A 21,437-nucleotide genomic window follows, 5' to 3' on the forward strand; every position below is an offset into this window, starting at 1 on the left:
TTTCTATAAAGAGCATATACTTTTAAGGAGAGCTACTGAGATATAATTTACATACACAACTTCTTTAAAGTGCACATCAATAGTTTTTCGATGCTGACAGTTGTGCAACTGCCATCACAATTTTAGGACACTCATTACTCATTAACTACTTTCCCCCAATTCCTCCTCCCCAACTTTCTGTAGTTGCAAGCAGCTACTACTCTGTTCATTCAGTCTCTACAGATGTCTATTCTAAACACTTTACATAAATGGAATCATAAAACATGTAACTTTGGGCTGTGGATGTAGCTAAGTGGCACAGCACCTGCCTCGCAAGCACCAGGGCCCTGAATTTGATTCCCAGAACACCCGCCAAAAAAAGCAACCTTTTGTGACTGGCATTGTTCACTGAGTGTTTTTTCAAGGTTCATTCATGTAGCCATACTTCCTTTTCATTGCTAGTATTCCACTGTTGTACATGTTACCCCAATTTATCTACTGCTATTAAGTAATGGTTATTTGAAAACACTGAGCATATCTGACAATCTTACCACTTTTGTAGTAAGTTAATCCCATTTTCAGTATTTATCATCACTTCCCCAACCCCTGTAGCTCCCAACTTCCTTTCTCCTGGAATGATTATTAGGCCTTATTATTTCACCTAGAAAATACAGCCTTCAACTAGGATTCCCTTCTGTTATCCACTAATGTTTTTAGGATATCTTGTCCTTGCTTCTGGATACAAGGAAAAAATTGTTTTTCCTATCAAAGACTTCAGCCACCAAGTGTATTATGAATTCCAGGCAACTCATTAACCTGCTTTCACATTTTTATCTTAACTAATGCACTCTCCTCAGGTCACTATTGTAACCAAAAAAAAGTTTCAGAATATATGAATTAACTTTAGTGTCCTTCTGTTAAACAGCAGAAAAAGTTCATATGCTTTTCACCTCTTATTCATTCTTTAAATTACTCTGTAACAATCCTTGGCCAAAATTACCAATGATGACTTCTATGTTAACAAATGTCATACTTTTCTTCAAAGATACAAAACATTACATTGGTCTCTTGTAGCTTGCTGCCTTTCTGCCTTTGGCCTTCTGTCTGCCATGAACTGTTTCTCCTCTGCAATGACTCTCTGCCATGCCACTATGCCTTCAAGTCAGCCAGCTATGGACTGAAACCTCTATAACTTGTGAGCCAAAAATAAACCTTTCTTCTTTAAAAAATGAAACAGAGGGTCGGGGATTTAGCTCCGTGGCATAAGTGCCTGCCTGGAAAGCATGAGGTCATAAATTCAATCCCTGGTACCAAAAAGAAAGACAGAAAGAAAAAGAAACCAGAACAGTAGTTTGCTGTTCTCATCATACTGTTTTTCATCCATACTATGACTTCAAAGATTATTAAGAGGTTCTTTTATCCTCTGGTCTTGGCCCTGGCATCAAACCTCTACCTAGCTAACATGCAAATGATGTGTTACTTATAAAAACAAACCTTTTTTTATGTTCCTATTGCTTCGATCACTCAGAAACATTTGAAGGTACAGACCACTTTTCTTTACAAAACGGTTATTCCTGTCTATGCTTCCATAATTGCACACACTTCTGTACTTTCTCTTACCTCATGGGTCACATCTAAGTTTCTTTTGTTAGCTCTCTTGTTCTAATCATCCTCCCAATATCTGCATTATTATAGAGTTTAGTTTCAGATTATCTTCTTATGTTATACAACATGGTCTCTTTATATTGTATCATCAATTCTCATAGCTTTATCATCCTCATGGAGAAGATATCATGTACTTTTATCTCTAACTCTGATCTCTTTGAGCTCCATATTTTGATACTATCTACCTAATAGTGCCATTTCTCTCTCTCTTTTTAAAACTATTAGTACATGCTTGCAATACATAATGAATACATTCCCTGTAGGGGCTGGTTCATGTACATAACACATTTTAATTCTCTTTCACTTTGTCCCTCCTCCCTCGACCCCCTTTTATTTTTCCAGCATTAGATTTATAAGACCTTATAAAGTTAATCATCATATACAGACTGAAAACCAGACCAACAGACCAAAGAACATATGCAACATGTAAAATAACTGTATTAAGTCAAGGTACACTTTTAGATACACTGTACATACTGGATTACCTTTTTTGAGTTTCTGTTTTGAGACAAGGTCTCGCTATTTGTTCAGGCTGGCTTCAAATTTGCCCAATCCTCCTATTTCATGGATTACCCTTTTTCCTATTACTTGTCATGTATGTATGTATCTCTCCCCTATTAGAAGAACAATGTAATAGTTTGTGTGTCTGAATTGCTTCATTTAACATTATGGTCTCAAAGTACATCCATTTTCCTACAAACGACTCATTTATGCTTTTCATAGCAGAGTAGTACTCTACTGTGTATAAAAATATTTTTTTATCCATTCATCTGTGGACTGGCACACAGGCTGTTTCAAAGATTTAGCTATTATGAATTGTGCTGCTATAAACTTGAAGAATAAATGTATCATTGTGGTAAGACGTCTTTAACTTTTTCAAAGATGATACCTAGAAGGGAACAGCTAGATCAAATGAAATTTCTACTTTGAGTTTTTTGTGATGAATCTCCATACTGATTTCCATAGTGGCTGGATCAGTATACACTCTCACCAATAATGGAGAAGGGTTCCTTTTATCTCCACAGCCTCACCAGCATTTGTTATTGTTGATTTCTTCATGAGTGAAATGGAATTTCAGTGTTATTTTAATTTAAATTTCTCGAATGGCCAGCAACGTCCAACATGTTTTCATCTATTTACTGGCCATTTGTATTTCTTTATCCGAGAATTATTTATTCATTTCACATGTCTATATTTAAATGAGTTTTTAAATCTGGAGGGAGAGGTTAATTTTTTTGTGTTCTTTTGTATTAGTCCTTTGTCTGAGGAGTACCTGGCAAAATTTTTCCCATTCTGTAGGTTGTCTCTTCACCTTGTTAGTGGTTTCCTTTGTTGAACAAATAGTGCCATCTCCTTACTTAAAATTCAACTCATGAACTTACATCTTCTTGCACTTGCTCTATCTCCATTTCCATAGACACTACTATTACATACTTAACCGCTCATGCTAAAATCTAGCATTAGTAATGAAAATGTCCTCAGACTACAATATGGTGATAGCAGTGCAACTTTATATGCACAGTAAGAACCACTAAATTACATAGTTTTATGTATTACATCATTTTTACTGTATACACAAGCCACTAAATTAAAGAGGATGAATTTTTATTATATGTGAATTATATCACAGTAAAGTTGTTAATTAAAAAGCTTACTCAAATCAATGTCACTCAGCCCTCACTTCACCCACTCAATTCATCAATAAACCCTGTCTTTTCTACTGTACTTTCTCAATATGTATTAAATCCAGATCTTTCTACAACTACTACTCTTTCTGACAACATCATCTCCATGGGCCTACTACTTTAACAGTATTCATGCTCTTCAACCCTTGATTTATTCTGCCTGCAAGTCAGTCTTTTAAAATTTTTCATTTTTCAGATCACTTCTTACCTTAAATTTTTTTAAAAAAGTTCTCTTTTGTGCTTCAGATTGTGGGTTGAATGTCATTATTTTAGACAATTCCTGACCTCTAAAGAAGATACCACCTATAACACTGTCTACCTATAAGAAAGAAGATATCACCTATAATACTGTCTTAGTACTCTATTTTCTTACCACTTAACAGAAATTTGTAATCATAATCCCAATCCCTTGCTTATTCATTTACTGTCTACCTTTTCCATTACACAATCTTATTTCTTTACAAAGTGCTTACCACTATGCCTGACAAATGTAGACATCAGGTGTATGTCAAATAAAAAGAACGAACAGACCATACACATTCTGCCTTAATAGTTTATAATTATAAACGATGCCTTTGTAAATGTACCTGAATAGATAAGCAGGTTTTCTTATAGAACAAACTTCGAAAAGTGCCACTTGTTTAAGTATTTTCCTTCATTTTGAAATTAGTTTTGGCCTTCCAAACTGATTCACACCATCATCATCCTTATTTTGTTTCCACTGTCTTTCACTTAATATTTTAAAACTATTTAAATTAACTAGTACTGAAAAAACAATTTCAATTATGATAGTTTTTTTAAAAGACACCACAGAGATAGTACCAATTCATTGACTTTAGTACTTATGGTATGATATTGATTGTTCTCTTTTATGAAGTAACTTGCCAGCCCATAGAAGAACTAAACGAAGAGACTAACATATATTCAAAAAAACTGTCACAATAGTTGTGGTATTTACTTTTTCAGCTCTACTCTCTTAAGAATATGTATTTTGATCCTTTTACTTACCATAGGTATCATACGGATCCACATTAGGACTAGGCATATTCCACCACTGAATAGTTCCATCAATACCACCACTAAAACACTGTTCTCCATTAGAACTAATAGCTAATGATAGAACAGGGCCACTATTACATGAAAAGAAGAGGAAAAAAATTACTTATACATTCTAAAAAGAAACTCAAATCCCTATTCCCCCAATTCCTGAATTTGTATGGTATCTAAAAACTATTTTAGGTAAACATGTACATTTGAACATTCCTATTATAATTCATACAATTATTGACCTAATGAGGTGTAATTTAACTGATGTCTTTTTTAATATCAAAAACTGACAAAAATGTCATGTATCTGGATTAACAACAGTTATAACTATGGTTAAGTACTAATTCAATAAAACTTACATGTGGGCCCTAAATGTGTAGATAGGCTCTACATCTAAAGAGGCACTCCTAAAAGGGAGAGAAAAAAAATGGGGAAAAAGAATACAATTAAACAATCAAACAATCACAGTCAAATGTGCATACAAAAGATATGGGCCAATATAGAGGAATAAGTATTCATATAAACAAAACTGGAAAAAAGGGCATATGTGAAAATACTTGCTTTTTGGCAGGAACTGTTTTTTGCAAGTTCCAAAGTTTCAAGGTATGGTCCTCAGAGGCAGTAACCAGCACAGGTTCTACAGGATGAAAAGCTAATGCCCGTACTCCATCAAAATGGCTACGTAGTGTATACTTGGGGTTCCATGTCTTTCGAAAGGCATCTTTATTGGCAGGCAACTAAAAAGAAAAAGTGTACTATTTACTGATAAAAGTAGTACATTTGTAGGTACGTGGAACTTTTTTTCTTGGTGTGTCTTAAATAAACTGGCTAAGTGTCCTGTGGACATTTAACATATCTTAAAAACTGTAACAAATCTTCATCATTTAGTAAGAATTCAGAAGAATAATTTCATTAGTCTTTCAAATACCTAGGGTCAAATAAAGAGCTCTTTAATCTGTTTTTACCTAACTGTCAAGCTAAATGCAAAGGTTCTATTAAAGGTCAGGTAAAAATATAACTACCAATGCTGCAACACTTCACATGAAAATAAAGTTAAAAATATATAAAAATTACAAAACATCCAATAGTACAGTAGTAAACAGTACAGCTGTCATCTACTGGCATATGAGTAGGCAGCAAATTAAGATATTTTCTCAAAGTCTGAACTAAAGGCCCTTCAAGAGTCTATACGTTTTCCTAATTCTTGATGCTAATCTTTTTACCCTTATTTCTCCAAGCTATGAAACCACTTCTAAAGCAATCACAAGTTTTATTATAATTTACTTACATATATACTTTAAAAATATTAATGAGAATAATCTAGCCCACCAAGGCTCACTGATGACTAAAGAACATGCCAACATAAGTATAAAACGTAGAAAAACAAAATGAGAAATGAACTGACTTGCTAAAAAAAAAAAAACCTGCAATAAAAAAATTCAAACAAATAGTATAGTTAACTCTCAATTGAGTGTTAAATATCTAGGAAAAACAATGTAAGACTAGTTTTACCTCTAACATTGTCATTCCCACCTCCTCCAACCTCCTCTCCCTACCCTTCAACAACAGAGCTAAATGTTAGCAAATGATGCAAGCTAACTTTAACATTATCTTAAGAAATAAGAGCTCAAAAATAAAACATGCTTTTTAAAAAGTGAGTAACTGATTTATATTATCTATTTTAACACCAAAATATAGTTTAATTTGAGTAGATAACTAAGAGTTAACTACTCAAGACATATTTATTGACCAATATTTTACGGCAATAATCCCAAATCCCTAGCTAATCCACCAAAATACCTAAGAAAAACCACAAAGGAAGTTATAAAAGACAAACTACATGTCACTTCAAATCAACACTCTGACACAAACTTATCTTTTTCCATGCACCTTGACATTAATTGTTTTATAAGTGATTCCCAAAAATGAGTCTTCTATTAAATCATTAAAAAATTAAAAATAAAACTGCACTTACATCATAACTATAGTCTGCATCATTTGTTACCGTCAAGTCTGCAAGGTCTCCAAGGCCCAGTACACTTAACAAAACATCATCAGAACCCATAATAAATGACTTGCCTCCTCCAGATGGAAACGTTATTGGTTCAGCTATAAAGAACAAAACCGCTTCTTAAATGCTGAAAAATCATACAGTACAAGACAATATTGTGGGGAAAATTTAAGCACTTAACAGTTACAATATTCAATAATATAAAGAATTTCTATTTTCCCAGTTCTGCTAAAAAATTTTTATTTTTGAGTAATAACAAACAAATGTGTTGAGATTACAATGTATTTTTTCCCACAAATCAAATATACATTAAATATAATACTGGGGGTAGGAGATAGGGCTCAAAAGCTTTGTCTATTTAAATCTCTCATTACTTTAGTAAATTACAGTTTATATGTTAAATAAGAAACAGGACCAATTTTGATTAAATAGAAGCTAAATATCAGATTTCAGCTATTCCTAGGGAAACAAATCTCTACCGTTAACCTTGAAATAGCTCCAACAGTGCAAGGTCTACAAAAAAGTTCTGTTAAAGATATCAGTTTCTAAAATGCTCATGATCTTCAAAATGCCTTTCAGCTTTAAAGCTTTATGATTTTTAATGTCCTATTTTGTTTCTCATGACACTTCTAAGATGAAGAAAGTAATATATGCTGCCTATAGAACTTTGTTTCTAATCAGAATTGACATTTCAACTTCAAACAAAATAGAAATGAAAGGTTTATCTTTGTTTTTTCATCTGTATCTTTTATTATAACTTTCTATGTTTATATTAGCAGGCCCAATTAATTTAGAATGTTTTTCTTATACATACTAACACTGCCACAATTTGAATTACTGACATCATTATCTAAATATTTTATAATATAAGCAATTATTCCTCATAGCACTTCAAAATTTTGCTTTGAAAGCAACATGTTAATATTAAGATTCCAAAAGAGAAATATTTGTTGTAACACAAAATAACATTTTGAGACATTTAAAATTTATAAACAGATTTAAACGGGAGATGTTGAAAAACTCAAGCTGATATTTGAAAAAATTTTCTATGAAAAATGATATAAATTCAACACACTGCAAGAAACACAGGTATAATGAAATCAGTCCATTATTAATACTACTAAAATAATAGATATAGTTCACATATGCTATGGAAAAAGTAAAATAATTCTTTATTTAGAATATTTTATTTTATCCTATCAAAAATTGCTATATAATTTGACTTAAATAATACCCTAAAAAGAAGTTGTGATTTGGCAACTAATCTAAAGTAAATTTGGCAATATTTGGCAGAAAAAAATATATTTAGGGATATTAAGTAGAATTTATCTTTCAATGATTACAAATGCGTAGTCATTAAATGTACTCAAAAGCATTTTCTACAAGTTTAGAATTTTTGAAGCTCGCCATTGTTTCTAAAATAAGTTATAGTGTCACAACTCCTCCCACTAACACAAATCTTAAGAGGCTAATAACTTAACTTCTAGCATAAATTATTTTGCTTTGTTAATTACTCTTGTTGTAGGATTATTTCTGTTTAATCCACAATCCAATTTATGGGTGTGTAAAGGAAAGGTCCTTGGCAATATTAACTACTCTAACTGGAATTTCAGACTATCTACATTTAACAAAAAAATGACTATTATATTCATTTCTAATTAATCACGGGACTATCTCTCTATACACACACACACACACACACATAGCAAACTATTGTGCTTGCTCAAAACATACTTACATACATATTTATATGTAAAAAAATTTTTTAAGGTATTATTTCTGTTTTCCATACCAACTATTGTGCTGGCATATGATTATTAGAGTAAATATTCAATCTGCCCATTTCCCTGCTAAAGGGATTTTTATCCTACAAATTCTTTTTTTGCACATCAATGTTAATGTAATTCCCTATATCATACAGTCACACAGTTTATCAAATCTAAAGAACACAATGAAGGATTTTGGTTGTGCCACTGCCACCATGGTTTACACTAAGTCTTTAGTAACAATCATCTGAAAGGTTATAATGCAGAAGTGGCTCTCCCCACCAAAAAAAAACCAAAAAAGTTTTTTTCTTTGTAACACAGAAATCAAAGGAAATATGAATTCAACTGGAGTTCAAAGTTAATTTAAATCTCCTTAACAATTTTAGTAAGATTTAGTTTCTAAAGTGCAAATAAATTCATATTTAATCAAGCTCCTCTATTTCCTTCTTCCCACTATTATGAAAGATGTTACAGATATTCATTCCTTAACACACACACACACACACACACACACACACAGAACTCTAAATTGGGATGGTGAGCCTTGTCTCACTTTTTCCATAAATTTTGGACTTGAAATATTTTTAAATAAAGGGTCCATACTTCTGCTATGATTCTTAAACTGCAAAAGCTTCATCTTAAAAAATATAACTTAATTACACAAATTTTAGCAAGTATGGGGGCTGGGAATTTAGCTCAGCGGCATAACCCCTTGCCTTACAAGCAGGCAGTCATGAGTTCGATCCCTGGTAACGATAAAAAAAAAAAAGAAAAAAGAAAATTTTAGCAAGTAGTACTATGCATTACTTAGTAAAAAAGACCAAAAGTTAGCTGAAGTGCTAAACACACAAAATGAAAAATAATGAAATACAGTTGGTATGTGTATTCTAGAAAATATTTCCTAACATAAAATAGCTCAAAAAGATCCAGAAAAATAAACATTTTTCATTCCTTTTTCTTGAGATTTTAGTGATTTTTAGATTTCTTCATATTTTCCTATACATTAACGAAGTCCTAAAGATGATCCAAAATTTTTTTACTAAAGCAAACAAATCCACTTACACAACAGATGCAGAAGCATCAATAAAATCCAATCTATGTCAAATTATTAGACATGAATTATGTATCTCATATGAAAAGTCTGATTAAAAATTCAGAATCAAAACTTAGAATTGTCTAGCCCTAGGATTATAAATTACTCAAGTACCTTAAGCTAAAATCAATTTTAGAAAAAATGCTTAGGTAGGACTTTCATTTCCTACATTTCTGGTTTAGGCAAATTTTTAAAAATTCATCACTTGATAGCATATGCTTGCTGTCAAGTTAAAGAATAATGATATTGTCTTATTATAAAATGATTAAACTAGCAAAATGTTATACGCATTTTTCAAATTAATATACATGTAAAGTTCAAAGCACATGCCCGATACTTAGTTGTCTTCTTCTAGTAAGTGGTAGTTAATAATAGTTGCTAAATTTAAACCATACGACCAAATGGTTTTTTCTTTATGTATACTTAAAGCTTATTTCTGTATATTTTGTAATTTTGTAAATTTTCCTCCTTCTAGATGTTGAAGTTAGATTTAAGATGCTCTAAACTGAGCTACGATGAATACAATTCCATTTTACATTAAAAACAAAACAAATATGAAGAACTAGAAGGCAAAAATTTCAAAATCTCTTAAGATACACCATGAGCTTGCCCAACATCTCCTCTGAAGATCATATAAAAGTGACAGTCAGCATTTTAAACAGCAGAAATTTTGCAATTAAAATATGATTTGGAGTTAAGGTCTTTTGCAATGTAAATAAACATGGTAGCTAAATTTTGTACATTCCTCTGCTCTTGCACCTTCATGATCAGTCATTCTAGTAGAGGCTGACCTAGACTGATTAATGATTCCTGAAGGGATGTGGGGCAGCTCATCATCTCCCAGATCAGCTATCATGTCGCAGAGTTTTGTCCTGTTGACCCCTGTAAGTTAATGTCAGCAGTAGAGGTTCATTTAATGGCTACCGCTTGACTTGCTAGCAGCCTTTAGCAAACCCATTTACTAACAAAACAGACTTTTAAGAAGGCCTAGTTATTAAAAGTATCACTAAATGATGTCTCAATTTTCTATACAAGTCCTCAAAACACATGAATTTAAATATTTTAAGGTTTCACTACTCTGTGGAAATACATGGAAACATATTTCCAATGCATACTTTAAAACATATAAGCAAGCAAGGGAGAGGAGAGGGAGTGAAGAGGGAGTGAAGAGAACTTCTGTTATTGAACCAAGTTCTGTAAAGTCACAGACACAGACAATATCATAAAAACAAAGGAAAAATTTTTGTGCTTTAAGGTTAATGTTTACTGATGTAAAGAATAAAACACAGGCTGGGGATTTAGCTCAGCGGCATAAGTGCCTGCCTTGCAAGCAGGCAGTCGCCAGTTCGATCCCCGGTACCGATAAAAAAAGAAAAAAAAAAAAAAAAGAATAAAACACAAACTTTCAACTTATTATTTTAAAGAAATAAATACAGATGACTTTTATGAGGGTGCAACAAACAATTAACTTTCCCTGATGCTTCCATTGGCTATTTCCCTGCCATAAAGGCACAAATTTGTCATTAACAACCCTAATTTCCCTCAATTTTTTTCATTTTTCCAAAACTTAAAAAAGCTAAAAAATTCTGAAAATGCAGGTTTACCTATGAGCTCTTTTAGATTCTCATAATGATATGAAAATTCAACACTATCACAGGCTATAAATTTTAAGGGAATTCCAGCTATTGTTGGAATAGCTAAAACAAAAATATATAAAACTTAAAAGCTCTGAAGTATTACAGGATATTCAGTACTTTGACTCTGCACTTTAGAAATGGCAGAATCATTTATTTGAACAATGTATTTTGAAAGAAAATTTAGTTTACAAAAATGTCAGAAAAAAATAGGCATGGTGATATACACCCACTCTGGGAGGCTGAGATAAAAAATTCAAGCCTAACCTAGGCAGCTTAGTAATGCAAGTGAGACCCTGTTTCAAAATCTGAAAACACAATGAAGTTATTGTGCAATGTCTCATTCTACAACCTGCCCCCCACAAACAAAAACAATATTCTATTCAATACAAAGTAAAAATGGTCAAAATCATGTTAAAAAAAAAAGTATGATTTTTGCTAATGTCACCATTAATTGACTAATTAGACTGCTATTTGATTGTTCATTGGCCTTTTAAATATAAGTACCTGTACAGGGAATAGCATTCATTTATGTATCTATGTATCAGAATGACGGGCAACATGATAAACTTTAATGGAAATAGATGGAATCTTACACGGTAACTTCCAACTTCTAAATAATGCTTATCCAACTCAACTTTTTGGTATGTAATATATCATGTATTCTACATGTTCTAACACAATTAAAATTTTCCCTTTGCCAGGGACATGATTATGAACAAGCTCTCTTAAATGAAAAAATAACTAAGGGCTGGGGATTTAGCTCAGCGGCATAAGTGCCTGCCTTGCAAGAAGGCAGTTGTGAGTTCGATCCCGGGTACTGATAAAAAGGAAAGAGACAAAAACAAAAACAAAAAACAAAAAAAAAACTAGATGTCCTACCACCAGTTAAATTCAGTAAGAAAAAAAACACTTTCTCACAAATACCTCCCCTTAACAGCTTTCTCACTTGCATGTTTGTCACCATCACTGATGTAGTTTATTCTTAAAATTCCACAATTAAGTCTTCAGTAATTCCTCTACAATTAATAAAGGAAAGAAAGTTTTTGTTTTTTTTTTAAAGACTCCTTTATTCTTCAGATTAATCTTTTCCTGTTAACTTTATTCTTACCAAGGCTTTCACTCTAATGAATTACTACAGTAAGATTCTTAATTATTTTTCCTATTTCTAAATTCCACTTGCTCTCAAATTTAAATTCAACTAAATTAATTTTTCCAAAATTACCACATATATAATCACTTCTTAGCTCAGAAACCATAGTGGTAGTTTGACACTGTTTGGATGGTTAATTTAAATCTTCTTTCTTTTTTCAATTAAAAAAAAAAAAACCTTTATTTGTGCTTCCAAGTTTAAAATCAAGAAACTGGTAAGAAACCGGCCCAGAAAGTCTTTTCCAAGCTAATTAACTTAAATCTTGTCTTTAATCTTGCAAGTGCTTCATGATCTGATCTTAATTCTCTATCCAAGCTTCTAAAGATACTAACTAAATCACCTCAAATTTCCAGTCAAAATGTTTTCCACACACAATCAGCATTCACCGAAATTATTCCTAACATATTTTATCATGTCTGTCCTTATTTACTACTCAAAAAAGGTGAAAATTCTCACACATGCCATCATTTAACATGCATCTCCAAATCAATTTCATTTCCTCTGTAAAAAGTCTGCTGTTCTTTCTTTGCTTACCTTATACTTGTATGTACTGTAAAATTTGACTTTATTAAATATTATCTTGTAAGCAATTATAAAGCTGAATAAACTTGCAAGAAGCAAAAAGGTTTTGGATTTTTAAAACATAATAATGTAGAGCAAGCTTTCTGGACATATGGACTTGAAAGGAAGAAAAGGAAAGTGGGAACAATATGGAAGTCATTTTTCAAACTTAAGATCTCAAATTACGTAATTATTATTTGCATATTATATCCAATTTGTGTAGCACAGTGCAAAGTTTAGGAAAGAAGATGACTCCTATACTCTAATCTCACTTTCTCAAACTGTCAACAGATGTAAGATTTCACAAGCAAACATCAGTTTTTGCACTACTGTGTAGAATATCTCTCAAAGGCAAATTTAATATGTCTTCACTTTCTTTTTTTTTTTTTTTTTTTTTTTTTTTTTTTTTTGTCTTTTTCATTTTTATCGGTACCAAGGATCGAACTCATGATCGCCTGCTTGCAAGGCAGGCGCTTATACCGCTGAGCTAAATCCCCAGCCCCTTCACTTTCTTTTTAAACCTACTGAATACTGAAAATATAATAAATGCAACAAGGCAATTTCAAATATTTGAAATCTGCTTAGCAGTAAAATTATTAAGATTACCACAAATTAATTTCAGTATTTAAAGACGAATGTTGTTAAACATTAATACATGGGGCTGGGGAGTTAGCTCAGCGGCATAAGCGCCTGCCTTGCAAGTGTGCAGTCGTGAGTTCGATCCCTGGTACCGATAAAAACGAAAAAGATGAAAAAAAAGAGAGACAAACATTAATACATAAAACACAACTCTGTAATATTGCTGAAATTTATAGAAAACAAATTCTCTCCACTCTTTTGGAGACAGGTTTTCACTACGTAGTCCAGGCTAAGAAACACTTTTTTCTAATCCTTATAACAAACAAACAAAAAAAAATAGAACAACCCAGTAACAACAACAACAAAAATGCTAAAAACAAAAAACTGCTGTGGTGGCTGTACATAGTGGTATACCCATATAAATCTGAGCACTTAGGAAGCTGAGGCAGGACTGCCACAAGTTAAAGTCATACTTTTAAAAATATTGCATCTTCTGTGACAATCTATTTATTGTCTTGGTTCTGGAACAGCAAATGATAACTACCACTATGATATTCAGAAAAACACAAATTAGAAAATGATCCAGGGAAGCTTAATGTTAAAATATAGAAAAAAAGGAAAATAGGAAATATTAAACAAGACTGCCCTTTTCCAATGTATTGATAGTCAAGTCAGAAAATATGACAATCAAGGAAAAGGTCCAAAAATTATACTCTGTACAAAGCAAAGACAGATTTCAGATGCTTCACATTTACTTCGGTGCTACAAACTATGTGCTTTTTAAATCATTATCAATTTATGTCTTTACTGAAATAAAAAATAAATGCAGCAAAAAAAATGGAGGCCACAGAAAATTCTTAGCTCAAAATTTTAACAAAAGGTTGAGTATTCTTCATTCTCAAGTTAAAGTTTAAAGATTATTTTGAAAGTGAAAGAGAAGTAAGCTTGGGGTTAAACAGTATTCATCGCAATGTTATTTTCTTGATTTTTACCACTGTGCTAAGTATATGAGGGGCAATATGTGTAATAGCTTTTTGAACTGTTCAAAAAATAAAATACTGAGGCATAGTGGCACATGCCTGTAATTCTAACATTCGCAAGGCTGAGGAAGGAGGACTGCCCTGAGTTTAAGGCTCACCTGAACTATACAGTGAGATTATGTCTCAAAACAGAAGAAACAAGACAAAAAAATATTATGACAAGGGCTACAGCATTTGTATATCATGCAAAGCCCTGGGTTCAATCCTTAGTGCAGCCCCCGCCAACTCCCCCCTCCCCCCACGTATGTGGTCACCTGTTCACATTTAGGGAAAAAGGGTAAAAAGTTTATGGAATTTTGTGTACTATTCTCACTTTTTCCTAGGTTATAAGCTATATCTAAATAAAAATCTAAAAAGAAAAAGGAAGCTTATGCCTTTGAATCCTGAGACCAAAATAAATGCACCACAAAGTCTCTCTGGTTTCATGGCCTTGACCTTTAAAAGCATTAGATACAACACATCTCAAATATATCTTTGCTTAGAAAGAAAAATTTACTGAAGTGGGTCTATGTACACTCAAGGTAAGACTGTCACTGTCAAGCCATTTTCTCTTCTCTCAGAAGTGAAAGGGGTAGAATGGAGTAAACAAGCCAGAAAATAGAGAAACTTTAGCTTAGCATTGGCTAGGCCTTCATACTTAAAGTAAAACGTTAAAAACTCAGTATTCTAACTTTTTCCTTTCTCTTCAAAAAAAGAAAAAAAAATTAGATTACATTTGTTGATCCCGTATGGTATTGCTGGCAAGCAACATACTTCCCTCTAAGAAACTAGAGGTTTAAAAAAAAAAAAACTGCACAAGTGCTGTGATCCAGTAGGTATGATTTATTCACATTCTGGAACAAAGGAAAAAAGGAAAGTCTATAGCTTATAAATTATTCTAATTTATACAAAGCTGCATATGAGAAAATACCAGAATTTTGACCAATACAGCTTAGATAATGAAAACAAGAAAATCATGAACTATCTTTACATGTAAAATTGTATCTTGGCATTTACATCATAATTTACTTGAATTCAGACCATTAGTGATATGATTCATTAAAATATTTTTTCTAGTAATGACTCCTAATATGTGGCTTTGTTTTGTGAGCAAACAGTTACTTAAGGAAAATCACAGCCCAAAAATATTAAATGAAAACATCCATAAACAAACAACTCATAAATTTTAAATTTCACACACGCACACGCATATGCCAAATATTAGGTGTAGTTATGAGTTAATCTCAGGATTGCAGGTAATTATTATCTCTTTCTTTATATTTCTATATACATATTTTCTGTAATAAGCATTTAAGATTTTTAAAAATTATGCTTCTAATACACAATGAATATATTCATTACAAGGTACTGGTATATACCCATATGCATTTTGATCATTTTTACTTTCTGTTCCTCTCCCGTCTTCCTCTATTTCATTAAAAAATAGATATAAAAATCAAAATTAAAGGAGAGTGGGCTCAATAATACAACACATACTTAGGTAATATTAAGACATGAGAGGACAGAGTCCCTAGATTCTCATTTAATTATAACTCCTTATACTGAACTCATACACTGGGTTTTTCAATACTGCTGAACAAGAGTAGCTTAGAGTTGAAAACATATATAGAGGAATACCTACTGACATAAAATGACATTTTCTATGCACTGTTAGCCAAACAGGCAAATTATGAATTTACTACAGTCCTATTAAAAAAAAAACAAAATAAGCCAGGTATAGTAATGCACGCCTATAATCATACACTTTGGAGGTTGAGAAAAGATTGCTTTGAGTTCAAGACCAGCCTGGGTTACACAGTGAGTTCAACACAGGCATGAATTATATAGCAAAACCCTGCCTCCAATTAAAAAAAAAAAAGAAAAGAAACCACAAAAATAAATTTAAGTTTGTTATGATTAAAAAGTTTAACTGTAATTCATCCGTTTTTAGCATTTCTCAAAGAGGAACTTTTTTTTTTTTTTTTTAAATCGGTACCAGGGATCGAACTCATGACTGCCTGCTTGCAAGGCAGGTGCTTATGCTGCTGAGTTAAATCCCCAGCCCCAAAGAGGAACTTTTTTAAAAACCAGTTTTTAAGATTAATTTAAAGCACACACTTAAAAAGGTCCATTGGTTGACTTTTACTTCTGAGTCTCAAAAACCTATAGATCTTATCATAAACTATCAGAAAAAAATAAATAGGATAGTTCTAAATTAGAAACAGTATTATCCTATTTTTTTAAAAGAAACTCTGCAGATTAATGAAATCTTCAGAAGATTGTCATATACGATGACAACATGAAAAATAATCAAGTATTTAAAAAACTATTTTCTATAAGAGGAAAAAATTTAAATCTTAAAATGCTAATGTTATTTTACTATACTAAAACATTCATGCAATAATATTTTCATACTTAACATGCATATATTATAAATCATGTTAAAACTGAATACAGTTCCAGTCTAGCATTATTTTTCAATCAGCAATTCACAATACAGTCTGAAATTATAGACAAGTTTATTCTTTTATTCACATGCAATAACACAATCTAGCATAAAGTTATCAAAGAAATTTGATTAACATCCTCTTGGTAAAATCCTCTAAATTTGCTTCTTAGCCTTCAAATAAATAAAATCACCCCAAAAATGCTTTACTAAAGGAAACTTACATTCTTTTTCAATACACCTGCCACTTAATAAACTAATGTAGTATTTGTCACCACAGAAAGACATATGGATGAATGTTTTCTAGGCTTTTTATTTTTTGCCTTGTCATGCACTATTTTTCTCCTTGAAAGAATATACAAAGTTAGTAGAAATCAGTCAGTTCAACATCATAGAAGATATTTTTCAGGTAGGTTTAAGTTTGAATCACAAAATGAAAATGAATTATTTGAAGGAAATGGCTAGAACTGCATATATACTTTTACAGTAAATTCATCAAAATATAATACAGTGAAAAATATGCTCTGGCATCAAAAGACACTCATCTCTTGACCAGATAAGTCCTACTGTTACCACTATCCTCTCTCCTGTGGACTTCCCCTACTAGAATAATTAAGAAAATACTATTCAACAGAAAATGTTATAGCTGCTAATTATGGTTGGATTAGACCAGAAAGTATAACCTATTGTAGAAACTTTCCTGTTCATCACATTTTAGGATTCCCAATCTAAGAAATGTAACTTGAATATGAGCTGGGTATAGCTTCAAAATACCTCATGTGCGGGGCATGGTGGCTGACGCCTGTAATCCCAGCACTCAGGAGAGGCTGAGGCAGGAGGATCCTTGAGAGTTTGAGACCAGCCTAGTCAACAAAGTGAGCTCAAGGCAAGCCTGAACTGCATAGAGAGAGCCTGCCTCAAAAAGAAAAAAACAAAAACAAAAACAAAAACAAAACACCTCATGTATCAAAAATGAAGCCTATACTATGCTTCCGTTTGAACAAATTTCTATTACTTTAATTCTAAGGCCAATATTTCTTACAATTTGGTAAAAATTTTTAAAGCTTTAGAAAAGTCCAAATTTTCCCTTCACTCCTTATCCACATATTTAAAATAAATAATCTTCTACTTGATGAATAACACATCTAAAAAATACTCAAATAAGTTTCAATTATACAACAGACAAAGTTTAAAGTTAGTTGCCCCCTGTATGAAACAAAAAATAAAATTACATGAAAAAACAATTAACTTTTTTCTCAATATTGGTATACAAAAATTATAATAGTCAGAATCTGCACTTACTCTTCACCCCTTTCTTCCCCTTTCGTTCCTTCTTGTACTGTTCCTTCAGTTTACTTATTAGTCCCTGGTCTACATCCCAAACCTCAGCAGTTGGGGAGAGGTCATCTTTATCTACATGCAGCATATTATTGAAAGAAAAAAAATCAGCAGTTGGCAATGCAAGCTGTTGGCAGTAAACTGTTACACAGTTTCACATAATCATAATAAAAATGTCTAAATAGCATATACTCAAAAGTACTGTAAAGGTGCAGTCTCAGTTTTGCTGATGGCAACTCAAACTAAATACGACTGTTACGTTTCTGTACATTTAATATCAATGACAGTTAAACGATGCTTCATATTTTATGTATCACAATTTGAAAATTACTCTTTCAATGAACTGACATTAGAAATCTAATGTCATAAAATAGATCACTGCATCTTTATAAAAATGTTAATAAAAATTATTCAGCCAGCATCATAAAAGCAAATGAATGAATTACATGCGAACTACTCATAAAAGTGCAAGCTGGAAAAGTCAGTGCCATTTCATTGATGAAAATATTCATGCACCATTTGTCACACTGATTCTGCATGCACAGGGTAAGTGTACTAGTGAAGAGGCATTCTAGTCCAATGTAATATAGTTTCCAAATACAATGTCTCATTTAATTCATACAAAGCATTCAGAGAATCCCACATCTGTCCCACCCACCCAAAAAGTTCGACATCTCATTACCTTCTTCCTTTGGTCTACAACTAAGATTAGCAAAAAACAAAAAGGAAACTCAAAATCCACTGAGGAAATTTTTACAGTTGATTTTTCAGGGTAAGATAAGCAGTGTCCAGCATGGAGAAGTGAAAACATGTATTGCTATACATCTGCTAAAGATGACACTGCAGCTATTATAGCTGAATAACAACTGATTTAACTAAATACTCATGCCTGAAAATTTGTATTTAGAGAAAAACAGAAAAACAGTATTTTAAAAAGGGAATATAAAAATGTCTTTCATAATTATTTTAAGTACTACTGCAGGTTTTTCTTGTTTTAAAGCTGCTGTGTTGCAGGAAAGTTTAACAATGTTATAAAGTAACAATTAGGACTTTTTTTTTTTAACCTTAGCTTAAATTTACTTAACTTATACTAAAACACCTACACTAAATCATTCAATTAGACTGAACAGTGAGATTTTCGTGGAAACATACTTGTTAAACTTCTAAAGGTAGCTAAATATATTCTGCTCACTATATTCTGGCCTATTGACTCTTACAAGCTTTGCTGTATGCAGCAAACATAATAAATTCTCATATTTGAACAGTACACAGAAATCCAAGTATTTACTTGAGTGTACCTTGAGTTTCCTACTGCAACTGTGGTGAATTTCTCCCAGATAACTATAGCTATGATCACAGATGGCTGGTATATGAAAAACTAAAGTCAGTACTTTCAATTAATTTGCTAACCTGAATTACTCACAGCTAGATTACTCATTACTAAATTTACATGTAACATTTGTCAAATCTGGAAGATATAAGTGTAATACTGACTTAACCAGAAAATTAGCTTTTAATGGTACTTTTATCATGGTTTCCTAAAAAATATGTTACACATCAGGAATATTGGTCAACTTATTCAATATGCAAAAAAAATGATTGAAGAAATTTGCATTTTTAATAAAGCTAATAAAAGACAAACTAACATATTTCAAGGAAATATTCTTTCTATCTCAGAGACCAAAAAACCATTTAGCTAATATAAACTTTATATGGATTAGGACAGAAAAAAAAATCAAGATAGCCAAATGTCTTTTAAAAAGACCTTTAGAAAAAAATATATGAATAGCTCTCACTAAGGCAGCATTAGAAAGTGGAGTGAAAAAACAAAGGGAATTTAAAAAAAGAGAAGCTTCAGGAAAAAAATATTACTTGCAAGATAATCTCAATTCTAGAAAACAAAGAAACTTAGGCAGTGCAGAGAACAGGTTGGTGAATGCATATGTACACAAACAACATCCTGAAACTTGCCTGGTAAGTAACAGTTGATTTGACACTGCTTATAAGAAATACATAAGAGCAAAAAGGAAGAGCCAGCATAATCTTCTACATATAAATCCTGTTTTTAAAAAATCTAGGGGGAAAAATACCAAGAAATGAGGGTAAATCAATCACGGGAATGTTTTTTGTTTAACAGAAAACAAAAACATGCACTAAAGTTGACTCCTATCAACTCAAAACTGAAAGAACATGAAATTCTCTTAGGGTAACTTGATTACCAAAGCAGAATTATACATATCTACTAACTGTGACATAAATATGTAACTAACTTCACTTCATGCAAATACTCAACATTTTATCCATTGTAAACATTCAAGTGTTGATTGTATTCTATACTCCTAAGAATTTTCAGAGATAATTGTTTCAAAGGACAAGAAAAAATAAATACTCTTATAATGCCTAGTCTCCATGAGAAAACAAAACAAGACTAGAGATGTCAATTTTTTATCACGAGAACAAAAAATTAGTAACATTAAACACAGATCACCTAATGCAGACAATGGAAAAAAGTGGTTAAAAGCTTCCTAAAAGAGCAGTAATTTCCTGCTCTAAGAGTTCAAAATTAAAATTCTGTAGATCATACAAAACAACAACAAATTACTGTATGTATTGAGATATATTTCATTAAAACAAGGTTTTCTTTAAAATCAGTGTTTTTATCCAATAATTTAACCTAAAAATTATTCCTCACTTCCACTGAATTTTTAACAATATAAAGGGTGTTTGTACATCCATCTCTTTGTTTCACAAAAACAGTATAAAGAATATTCCTTAAGTAAAAATGAACTTTTAAAAAAACAATACTAGATCCTGACAGTTTTATTTTTACAGACAGAAACTACTTGAACTACTTTATAATGAAGTCTTTTTCTTTGTGTTGAAGAACTTAAAAGGCCTGAAAGTTTTAATCTTGTCTGGAATTAAGAGGTTATTTTGTTTTCTTCTATTTAGACAAGGAGGTACAGGTCACTCAAACACATAGTAAAAAATAAAAGTATTGATAACTGTCATTCACTAATTAAGACTTCTCTTTAAAAAGTCTCAGAGCTAAAAGTCTTTGGAAAGAAGGACTAATCAGCTGTATGTAACTGGGTACTTTAATTTTTAAAGAAATAATGCAAATTTGATACAAATTAAATTTTTTATACTTTTTTTATCCTTTAAACTAAGATTTAAATTTAGCAATTTTAGTTTTAAAAAAAAAAAGGAATGAGGGGCTGGGGGTTTAGCTCAGCGGCATAAGCGCCTGCCTTGCAAGTGTGCAGTCACCCCTTCGATCCCTGGTACCGATAAAAAAGAAAAAGACAAAAAAAAGGAATGAAAGTGTGCCAAGATTTAGCCAAACTGATGCTCACTCTAAATCTTTTATTAATGAATTGTATGTATTTATATACTTATAGAAATATTAACCATGATTCTCTCTTCAAAGAGTATTACAAGTGATTTTTAATGTTTCCTTA

At 31.8% G+C, this 21,437-nt stretch overlaps 1 protein-coding gene across 3 annotated transcripts in view; it reads right to left on the reverse strand.

The window, feature by feature from the left end:
* Strn3 (striatin 3) overlaps window positions 1–21,437 on the reverse strand; it is an 84,148-nt gene that overhangs the window by 9,537 nt on the left and 53,174 nt on the right. Inside the window, exons 8-13 of one of the 3 annotated variants that reach the window (XM_063260784.1) lie at window positions 17,941–18,051; window positions 9,988–10,128; window positions 6,352–6,485; window positions 4,938–5,113; window positions 4,736–4,783; window positions 4,338–4,459 (exon numbers count right to left, since the gene is read on the reverse strand). In XM_063260784.1, the coding sequence (XP_063116854.1) occupies window positions 4,338–4,459; window positions 4,736–4,783; window positions 4,938–5,113; window positions 6,352–6,485; window positions 9,988–10,128; window positions 17,941–18,051 (732 nt within the window). The remainder of the gene's footprint in view (window positions 1–4,337; window positions 4,460–4,735; window positions 4,784–4,937; window positions 5,114–6,351; window positions 6,486–9,987; window positions 10,129–17,940; window positions 18,052–21,437) is intronic. The other 2 variants (XM_063260694.1, XM_063260742.1) reach the window with 2 other exon arrangements.

The sequence above is a fragment of the Cavia porcellus genome, unplaced genomic scaffold, assembly GCF_034190915.1.
Source record: "Cavia porcellus strain 051 isolate PalLab524CR breed Dunkin Hartley unplaced genomic scaffold, mCavPor4.1 scaffold_1, whole genome shotgun sequence".
In the NCBI taxonomy this organism is placed as follows: domain Eukaryota; kingdom Metazoa; phylum Chordata; class Mammalia; order Rodentia; family Caviidae; genus Cavia; species Cavia porcellus.